This window comes from Chelonia mydas, chromosome 1 (assembly GCF_015237465.2).
Source record: "Chelonia mydas isolate rCheMyd1 chromosome 1, rCheMyd1.pri.v2, whole genome shotgun sequence".
Classification (NCBI taxonomy): Eukaryota; Metazoa; Chordata; order Testudines; family Cheloniidae; genus Chelonia; species Chelonia mydas.
In genome coordinates, this window is record NC_057849.1 from 20,758,196 (window position 1) to 20,769,343 (window position 11,148).

The window sequence follows — 11,148 nt, forward strand, 5'->3', positions numbered from 1 at the left end:
TGAGTGACTTATCGCCCATGAACGTGATTTAGTCTTTACGTATGTAACCCTTCTGCCAGGTGGTGTTGATAGCAACAAGGGCCAGGTTCAATACCAAGCGTTTCTCCTAACAACAGAAAATAGAACCGGCTTGAGCCCCCACCCAGCAATCTGGAAAACCAACCAGAACCCCCAGCTGCCTCGAAGCATCAGTACTTCCCCTCTCACAAGCACTGAATCTGTGTATCGCAAAGAAAATTTTTAATAAAAAGGGAAAAGGAACCCAGCATTACTTTGAGAAAACCCCACAGCCACGATTCAAAACCCCAGGACCATGGGCAAACACCCACCCCAGACTACGTTGGGCAGTGTCCTTTGCCTCAGTCTCTCACCTTGTGGTGTGAAAGTCTGACATCCAAATGTTCCTCTAACATGCCACTGCCCTCTCCCTCCACTGCACTCCACTCACAGTTGCTGTCCTTGGTCAGCAAAGATCCAGAGTTCAGAGGTGTGTTCATGTGAGTTCACCTCCCATCCCGGGATGGGGTGAGGGGAAGATATGGAGCGATGTCTCTGTGCTGACACCGCCGCGGTTCACTCTGCTGTCATTGCCGGCTGCTGTTGGCTGCTCTCTGTCCCCACTGTCAGTCTCTGCCTCTGCTGGCCGCTATTCTTCTGCCTCTTCACGTTCTGAAGTTCCACCACTTAACCCAGCTCTCCGTGATGTCAGCAGGTAGCGGGGAATCTCACTGCTAGAGCAGGCTGTCCAGTCTCTTTCACCACACCATTGTCCCACACCAGATCTAAGGCTATGTCTAGACTATCACTTATATTGGCAAAACTTATGTCGCTCAAGGGTGTGGAAAAAAACATCCCCTGAGCAACATAAGTTTCGCCAGCATAAGTGGTACTATACACAGCGCTGTGTTGGTAGGAGAGCTTCTCCTGCCGACGTAGCTACTGCTGCCCATTGGGGGTGGTTTTATTATGTCGACAGGAGAGCTCTTTCTCGTTGGCACAGAGCAGCTACAGGAGAGATCTGACAGCGGTGCACCTGCATCAGTACAGCTGTGATGCTGTAGGCTCTCTAGCATAGACATAGCCTAAGTGATTTCAGCTCCAGTGATTACAGAACAAAACAAGGTTCTCAACTGAGTCTAATCAGTTCTGTCTTTAAACAGTGGAGAGATGAGAGGAGGGTCAACTGGTGTCTAAAACTCCTGAGGCAGAGCCAACGCTACCAGGTAGAAACACCTGTCCCTACTCTCTCTCCACTTCACTGGGGTTTATCCCTACCCCCTGCTTAACGAGTGAGGTTCAATTTAGGGTGACCCCCTCAATCAGGGGCAGGTTAAGTACAGTTCTGATGCCCTTTAATCGTACAATAAGAATAACAACAATTCATTACTCCTGCTTTCAATACGTCAATGCTTTAACAGAGGCAATATCGTATTGCCTCTATGTAAATCCATGGTACGCTTACATCTTGAATACTGCATGCAGATGTGGTCATCCCACCTCAAAAAAGATATATTGGAATTGGAAAAGGTTCAGGAAAGGGCAACAAAAATGATTAGGGGTATGGAATAGCTTTCATCTGAGAGATTAATAAGACTGGGACTTCTTAGCTTGCAAAAGAGACAACTAAGGGGGGATATGATACAGGTCTATAAAATCATGACTGGTGTGGAGAAAGTAAATAAGGAAGTGTTATTTACTCCATCTCATAACACAAGAACCAGGGGTCACCAAATGAAATTAAGAGGCAGGAGGTTTAAAACAAACAAAAGGAAGTATTTTTTCACACAATGCACAGTCAACCTGTGGAACTCCTTGTCAGAGGCTATTGCGAAGGCCAAGACTATAACAGGACTCAAAAAACAAACAAACCAGCCAACCTAGATAAGTTCCTAGAGGATAGGTCCATCAATGGCTATTAGCCACGATGGGTAGAGATGCAAAACCATGCTCTGAAATGTCCCTAGTCTCTGTTTGCCAGAAGCTGGGAATTGGCAACAGGGGATGGATCACTTGATGACTACCTGTTCTGTTCATACCCTCAGAAGCACCTGGAATTGGCCACTGTCAGAAGACAGGATGCTGGGCTAGATGGACCACTGGTCTGACCCAGTATGGCCGATCTTATGTAAAGTGATTTGTAACTCACCACTAGTTAAAATTGATCACTTTGGCAAAGCAGCTCCATCGGCTGCATTCCTAGTTGGAATAGGTGTGTTTACACAAATACGGTCCGTTCCTCAAGTCTTCTCCCCACAGCTCATCACTAGATGTCAGGGAAGAGTTCATTCAGACCCTGCTTACATCTGTGTAGACCTGGCTTGTTACAGCAGCAAAGAGCTTCTCTCTCTTCTCCCCACCTAGTGCAGTAGCTGAGCAGGATTCCAATTTAGAGTTCTCCAGGGTGCGAGGTCATGCACTGGCTAATGTGTGTAGTTTTTCCTCCATAGTCCCAAAGAGATTTCACACTCATTGGAGCAGGGAGCATGTCTCCATTAAACTCTTTTACAACATAGAGCACACTATTAGTGCTTAAATAATCATCTTAGCTGATAAAAGGCCACCAAGGTTTGGAATGTGGCCTTCCTGTACTTATGCTAGTGTTAGCAGCAGGTGCTGGGGACCCAGTACTCCTTTCTGGAGCAGCTGGAAGGGCAGTTCCAGGTGTATCACCCCCAGGCCTCCATAAGCTATCTTGCCTTGTAGCATCAGGATAGTGCCTGGACCCTCCTTTTGGGCCACCACAGAGTAACAGAGGCAGGAGCTGACATGGCTAACAGCATTTCATCAGACTTGGCTTGCCTGATTTTTGCGTTTGGCAGGATGGTTAGAGAACTGGAGGCCCAGCTGGAATACGAGCGAGTCCGTCGAGAGAAGCTGGAGCGTCAGCTAGATGAATACCGAGCAGAGACAAGCCACCTTAAAGAGTGTCTGGAGAAACTGCAGCTCACACCCACCATCTCAGGGATGAGTGTCTGCCCTCAGGTGACTGCTTTGTGGAATGTGTGAAAAACAACATGAAAAGGTATAAGGTTCATTAGCAACATATAGCTCCATTGCCGCAAAGACACCAGCAGCATCTGTTGTGTCCACCCGGGTCAGCATCTCTGAAGAGCAAAGAGGATGCTCAGACAGAAAGGATTGCTCTTCCTTACAGCCACCACTTGTAGCCGGACAGGTGCACAGCTGTCTTCCTTGATGTTAGTATTGGCCATAGGCCTGGACCCAACCCCCTAGATATGAACAACATTGAACTCTGGTACATGATAATTGCCCCACAGGCTGCTTCAGAAAATGCGGGGAGAAAGCCAACTCCCCTCCTCCCCAGCAACAACAGACAATTATGTAGGAACCCTGACATATAGCACAGAATCCACCCCTTGCGACAGAACTCTTGTCCACAGTCCTTGCTTTCTGCCCCCTTTCCCCATAGTTTCTAGCCCTGCAGGCAAAGAAAACCTTTCCCACAAAAACAGAGTATAAATCAAAGCAGTGTTGTATTCTGGAGCACATAGACAGCCTGCCACACCAGCTAAGTCAGGTGTGAACTGCTTCAATGTCTTAACTCTGAAGCCAGTGATGGCAATTTAAATTTCAACATTAACTATTTCAGTAGTGGTTAGTGTAACAGAAAAACAAAGATAATGTGTTTACTGCATAATCCCAAACCTGTCTTCTCAGGTAACCAAAGCCCCAGCACTCCCCATTCAGGCAGCTTAAAGCTCCAGCTTCCTCCCACCAACTATAGAGGAGTTTGCAAAAAGAAAAGGAGTACTTGTGGCACCTTAGAGACTAACCAATTTATTTGAGCATAAGCTTTCGTGAGCGACAGCTCACTTCATCGGATGCATACTGTGGAAAGTGTAGAAGATCTTTTTATACACACAAAGCATGAAAAAATACCTCCCCCCACCCCACTTTCCTATTACCAGCAGGAGAGTGGGGTGGGGGGAGGTATTTTTTCATGCTTTGTGTGTATAAAAAGATCTTCTACACTTTCCACAGTATGCATCCGATGAAGTGAGCTGTCGCTCACGAAAGCTTATGCTCAGATAAATTGGTTAGTCTCTAAGGTGCCACAAGTACTCCTTTTCTTTTTGCGAATACAGACTAACACGGCTGTTACTCTGAAACCTGTCATTATAGAGGAGTTATGCATTTTCAATACAACATTCTGCAAAGCAGTGAGAACTGAAGGGTCAGGAATAGGGTAAACTAAATAGACCACAGCCACATTCCCAGCTCCCACCTCTCCTGTTTGCCTGCTAAGGAGGAATAAAGTACTCTCATCCCCAGGGACCGAAGGGCTAAGTACTACCCCTCTGTAGCTTCACTACTGTTTTGTGTGCACATATCCTTGCCTGAAACTTGCCAGCAGAGTTCCACATATATAAATGAACCCCTAGTTTAAATCTTCCACTGCCATCTGCTGGCCAGAGGCTAATATTACATCACAATTGCAGTTAGGAATATTCAGTTATTTTCTATAAATCACATTTAATTCATTGGTGTCAGAGTAGCAGCCGTGTTAGTTTGTATTCGCAAAAAGAAAAGGAGTACTTGGCACCTTAGAGACTAACCAATTTATTTGACCACAAGCTTTCACTTCTATAATATTATTGGTATATTATAGCGCCTAGGATTCTGAGGCATGGATCAGGACCCCATGGTGGTAGGCGCTGCACAGACACAGAACAAAAGACAGTCCCTGCCCCAAAGAGCCTATAATCTATCTATAAGAAAGAGACAACAACAGAGGGATACAGACAGATGGGGGAATCACAAGGAAACAATGAGACAGTTTTTCTCCGCATGATAGCTAGTGGTCTCAACTCACCAGCACCCCAATCTTTGTCAAGCGTCAATATGCAGTTTCATGCTGGTGCCTGATTAACAGCATCAGAGACAGAGTTCTTCATTTACCCACAAGGCAGCTATTGCACAGACTGCAGCAGCAGAAGCTTTCCCACAGTGCTCTGTCCCAGGCCTCAGCCCTAACTTGGAGCTGCCCACTGTTTCTTGTGGTGAGACGTTAGCTCAGTCTCCATGGGTCTCTGTCTATGGCCTCTGATGAGACTGGCAGCAAGACTGGGCAATTAAAAAGGAGTGGGTTTTATGTGGAAATGCCACTCATGTCATAGCCACTGAGGGCTATAAAATTGCTCTATGTCTGTGCCCAACCCTAATCTCTGTCTCCTTCAATCTCACGATGCCACAGGCCCCATTCATAACTGCATTCAGCCAACTGCATAACCTGCAATCATAACTGTCCCATTTCTCACTAACCCCCAGGCTTTCTATCTCATAGCTAATCCCACATCTATTCAACTAGCTTCTCTCAACACTACTCTCTTTATGAGTGCTTCTACTCCCCTCATGCCCGCCCCCCGTCTCCTGCTTCATGGCTGCTTCCCCCCTTCTCTCCCTCACCCATGGCTGCTCCCACACAACTGCCCTTGACCTTTGCATCCCATCTAAGCTCCTCTCCTTGCCTGCTGCCCCCTCCCCCCAGTGCTGCTGAAAAGCCACCACTTTCTGCTTCCATGACCCAACCCCGGGGCATTGGCTAGGACACCAGCTCACCAGGGAGTTTTGGAAAACCTGGGGCTACTCTAGCAGCTGCATCAGTCCATTTAACTCAATACACCTACATGAGGGGTATATTTTACTCCCTTATATCAGTTCTCTGAAAGGGCACAATTGGGCTGCAGTTTAACAGTGGTAGTCACTTCAATAGCTTCTCAGACAGGGGAGTGGAAACTTCTTTCACTGAGGCAGATTCATTTTCAAATCCACCTCTGCATAAGGCAGAGGGGTCCTTTCTGGTTTCACACTGCTATGCTCCACGAGAGGACTCTGCCGCCTCTAACCCACATCAGAGGTGAGCGATTGAGCTTTCATCTTTGGAATTTCCCATCTCCTCCTGCTTGGCTCCAGAATTAAACCAATGTAGATGGCAATGGAGACAATCCCAAGTACTGCAGTAAACCAGAGCAGCATTGCTAGCATCTTGTCCGACCCCGTAAATGTTGGCATGCTGTACCTTGACTAAAGTACCACATTTGTATTCTTTGTATTATCCATAGCCTCATGAATCAAAATGTCAAAACGCTACCTGTGAAATCGATATTCTTGCTATTATTTCATTTTGATATACACCTGACTCAACTTTCAGGGGTATTTCCAGCTCCACTAACATTGAGGGATTGGGTGCTTGCGCTGGTTTAATAAAGACTGCTTAAGGCCCCAGTTCTATTTCAGTCTCTGGGATACACAGAGTTAATTCAATCTCTGAGTGCCACACAAACCTCCCTGTTGTCCCCACTCAGCAATTGACCTTCTCACTTAAAAGATGCAGAAAAAAAAAAGAAAGCAGGTAATTTTTCAGAAAGTTCCCAAATGTCTACAGTATTTTAAGTGCATCTAATGAAAAGAACAAGCTTGGGTTTGAAATTGAGACCTGGTTGTTAAGGACAAACACCAAAGTATTAATGACTGTTCAGAAAAAAGTGTTATATCTGTGGCACTTACAGAATACTCTGCAAGCTTCTTGGTGCCCTGCGGCCAGCACTGAACCACACCACAGCTGAAATAAAAGTTCTGTTCAGTTTGCACCACTACACTTTTTCAAGTCTTCACCCCTGTCTTAAAACAAATGACAGGAGCATGAAGCTGAACATCTGTGAGCTGTAGATGTATCTATCCCAGAAAGGGAGTGTTGTCTAATAGGGAGGTGGCACCTCCATCTGCTTCATGCCTCACCTTAGGCAAATAGTGGGGGGGCAGGCAGATCAGATCAGCTAGTTAGGGGTGAAGACACTGCTGGCAGGGGTGGTAAGGGTGGCTGGAGGGGAAGAAGGAAAGAAAAGTGAGATATAAGAAAACGGTCATTCCAGTGGCTTGTTTTCCAAGCTACAGGCTCAATAACTGAGTGTTAGAATAAGCCATGATCCTGGCTATTACTATATATCTTATCCTGTAAGACAGCATTTTGTGACTGTTCAAAGGAGTTTATGTGGTTTAAAATCCTCCCTTGCTAAGGAAGCAGGTGTAGGTGAGTGACTGAAGTTTAATGCCTTTTATATTCTCTTTTTAGGAAGGCGAGGCTGCCTCTAATTTAGGCAAAGAGAAAAAGAAAATGAAGAAAAAGCCACCAGGCAGCCCCGGCGGAGTGTTTGTAAGACGATACTGAGGTGCGAATTGAGAGTTGCTGTTTTGTATCCATCTTGTCAGATTGACAGAGTTAGAGAAGGGTGTTCACACAGGAAATGCAACGCTAAGAGTGACAGGACAGGGCCATATCAGACAATATTGCCATGAGCTAAACTCATGCCAAGCACGGGTTAACTTTCAGGGAGGAATAAAAGGTATCTATGTAAGTCACATTCTGATATTTCACTGGAGGGAGTGGAAATGTTATGTAATAGCACTACCTTGACACTTGTAGAAGACAACCCTCAAGATACTACAGAAGCGTGCATATAGTATATTCACAGCTTAATGCTGTACATCACGTATGGTTTCCGATCTTTGTAGTTTTAACTAGCTATGTACCAGTTTCTTTGCTTAAAGATAAATCTTATTGTGGAAAGAGACACTGTTTTCTGCAATGGTGATTTTTTTTTCCTTTTTATACTGGCACAGGGTAGTGACTGATTAGCAAGTCATAGAGGGTAAAATTTTCAAGAGCGCTTAATTTTTCAGAAGTGAGCTAGGCTCCTAAGGCCCCTGGACTTTCAATGAAAATTAGGAGCTTTTGAAAATTTTATCCATAATAAGTGGTTTTCATCATATACTCAGAAGAGATAAATGCGTTAAGTACTTCTGCAGAGACTTGCTGTAACTGAACCTCCAGCCCAAGTATTCTTGTTTATCCAAACTCTTCCATGTCTTTCACTAAGACATGGACATTGACATCTTTCATGTGTCACTTATATGAAAAAGTGATTCAAATGACAGAAGGAAAAGAGACAGGGCAACTATATAATGACCATATATACACCCTACAAATACCTGCTTGTGTAAATAATCCAACTCCTCACGTGGTCATCACTTAACAGCAAACTCCCTTACGCTGATTTCATGCTTAAGGATACGTTTTCAGTTAAAGAGGACAAAGGAGTTGACAGTTTTACTATCCAGACCCTGAGACACACTCAGGACCAAATTACAGCTGTGTAAAAAACACTGATACCAACAAGAAGTAGAAGAATTTGGCCCTTGGTCGTGACTGTGCTGCATTTGCAATACTTTAATCCAAAGCGTCACATAAAGTAGTTATACTTCGGAATAAATTAAAACGTTCATAGAACAATCCTGACTTTTGGCTGATCTGTACAGAGGTATTAAATATAAGCTCAGATTTCACACTACAAATGAATTAAATGTAGCAGGGATATGCTCAGAGGTTCTTCCTCTCAATCTCTTGTGAAAATCCTGCGATCAAACTTTAGGGAAGGTTAGGGTGATTTCTCTGCATTTGAGGGAGTTCCCTTTTCTGACTCATCACCCCACGCTGATAGTATTTTTCCTCAGGGGTCATCAAAATACTTTCAGAGAGAAAATCTTTTGCCCTTTGAACACATCATATTACATCAAAGGGCAGGTATTTTCCAAAATATTTTCTGCAGTCCTCCCACAACTCTACAACCTACAGCCCCCTCACCCAAACTTAGTATAAGAAGCCAAAAACTGGACACTATTACCAATATACTTAGAATAGTTTTCAGGAACAAATATAAAGAAACCACACACACACAAACTTCCAGCAAATGCATTTAATACAGCGGTGTTGCCTCCTCCCATGGTTAGTTAGGAGAAATCAGCTTTGTTTGAATGGGAAAACAAACGTATAGGCTCCCAGTCCCTAATGGCCAAGGATATACTTGCCCTGGATGCAAGGTTCATCACAGGCTAAGGGGAAGTTTTGGGGAGAGGCCCTTGTAGCACATAGCAGCAGCAGGTCAGGAAGATGCACCATAAAACATAGGCTCCAAGCATACGACTAGCTGCCCAATGACTCACATTGACGTCAACACTTTGCTGGAATGGCCATTTATTTTGCAAAAGTAGGATGAGCAGTGGAGAAAGACCTTTTAAATTTAACTCAAGCCCTCCATATACAAAGATACTGCAGAATCAAGAAAGAAAGAAGCCAAGAAAACACAACTCTGAAAGCTGAGGGAAGCTCGTGAATAAAATAAGAAGTTCTCTGACCGAAAACATACAATAATCAGACAGAAAATTCCAAACAACTAATGCTCCCTAGATCCCAATTTACCCCTGCAGCCATTAAGCCTAAGCCTACCATCAAGCTGTTCTCAAAACTTACATTGGTTTTAATGAGAGTGCTGCACATGCAAATGAGACACATTCCATTCAACAAAACACATACTTCCACAGTAGGAATTTACTCAATTCCATGCAATTAGGGAAGACTAAAATGATTACGAAGGGGGAACAAAGAATAAAAGAAGTGTTGCCTTTCACGTGAGAAACAGTCACGTAATGGGGAGGGATATTTAAGGAACAGGAGGTGATGATTCCTCTATTTTGAGGATTCTTTGGGTAATAAAGATTATAGGTCAATTTCAGAGGAGAGTCTAACTTGGAATAACTTGCCCTTTCTTCCAGATGCCTTAAATTCAGATTCCCTTATGCCCAATTCAGACATGTAACTATCCTTTCTTACAGTATGTCAGTTTGGCAGATACCAAATCTTAAAACTGATCAGCCATTACTGAGGAGCAGGTAATGACAGGGGGAAATGCAACTCCTGGGTTCTACCTATTGAGAGCAAATGAATCATGATCTGTGGAAGAGAACTGCAGATGTGATTACCAGTCATTTTTGGTGTCAAATATTTGTGTAGTATTCATCACTGCAAAGAGCCCTTTGTGGATCAGTTAGAAGTGGATGCTGCAAACGGAAATGGTTGAGGTACACTGGAAGATGAATACTATAAATAGGGGTCTACCAAATTCACGGCCATGAAAATCAAGTCATGTACCATGAAAATCTGGTCTCTGGCTGCCCAGTCTGAAGGGAGAGTGGAGAGCAGTGGCTGCTGGCCGGGCACCCAGCTCTGAAGGCAGTGCCGCCACCAGGAGCAGCAGCACAGAAGTAAGGCCGGCAATGCCATGTCACCCTTATTTCTCTGCTGCTGCTGGTGGTGGGGGAGCTGCCTTCAGAACTGGGCACCCAGCCAGTAGCTGCCACTCTCCTGCCGCCCAGCTTCAGGCAGCACGGCTGCTGGAGTAAGGGTGACAGTACCATAAGCCCCCTGCAACAGGCTTGCAACCCCCTTTTGGGTTGGGGCCCCCAGTTTGAGAAATGCTGTGGAGAAATCCACTGTAGGTTGGTCACAGCATAAACATCTGCGAAATCTGCTATTTATGCCATGACCAACCTGCAAAAAATGTGTGATTGTTCTGTGATTTAAGCAGACCCTTAACTATAACTATGGTGGTTAGAATAGGCTCAAGTGATTCTCTAAAACCTTTACTTGTAACACACCTAAATCTATCATACAAAGGGATGAAAAAATAATTAATTCTCTAGGTACAGAGCACATACAAGGAAAATACATAAATAGAGTACAGGTTTCAGAGTAACAGCCGTGTTAGTCTGTATCCGCAAAAAGAAAAGGAGGACTTGTGGCACCTTAGAGAGTAACCAATTTATTTGAGCATAAGCTTTTGTGAGCTACAGCTCACTTCATCAGATGCATTCAGTGGAAAATACAGTGGGGAGATTTATATACACAGAGAACATGAAACAATGGGTGTTACCATACACACTGTAAGGAGAGTGATCAGGTAAGGTGAACTATTACCAGCAGGAGAGCGGGGGGGGGGGGGACCTTTTGTAGTGATAATCAAGATTGAAGTATTCTCCGACTGGTTTTTGAATGTTATAATTCTTGACATCTGATTTGTGTCCATTTATTCTTTTATGTAGAGACTATCCAGTTTGGCCAATGTAGGCAGAGGGGCTGTCATAAATATAAAGGGAAGGGTAAACCCCTTTAAAATTCCTCCTGGCCAGAGGAAAAATCCTCTCACCTGTAAAGGGTTAAGAAGCTAAAGGTAACCTCACTGGCACCTGACCAAAATGACCAATAAGGAGACAAGATACTTTCAAAAGCTGGGA

At 44.4% G+C, this 11,148-nt stretch overlaps 1 protein-coding gene across 5 annotated transcripts in view; it reads left to right on the top strand.

Moving 5' to 3' along the window:
- Positions 1-10,073, top strand: part of ANKRD42 (ankyrin repeat domain 42) — a 46,796-nt gene extending 36,723 nt beyond the window's left edge. For 4 of the 5 annotated variants that reach the window (XR_006285726.1, XM_043528296.1, XM_037900272.2 and 1 more), the window contains 2 exons: positions 2,820-2,982; positions 7,094-10,073. Coding sequence is in view for 4 of the 5 variants with exons in the window: in XM_043528296.1 (XP_043384231.1) it covers positions 2,820-2,982; positions 7,094-7,189 (259 nt within the window). In the remaining variant the exon portion in view is untranslated. Of the gene's footprint in view, positions 1-2,819; positions 3,023-7,093 lie in introns of all 5 variants that reach the window. The other variant, XM_043528292.1, reaches the window with a different exon arrangement.
- Positions 10,074-11,148: the final 1,075 nt, after the last annotated feature.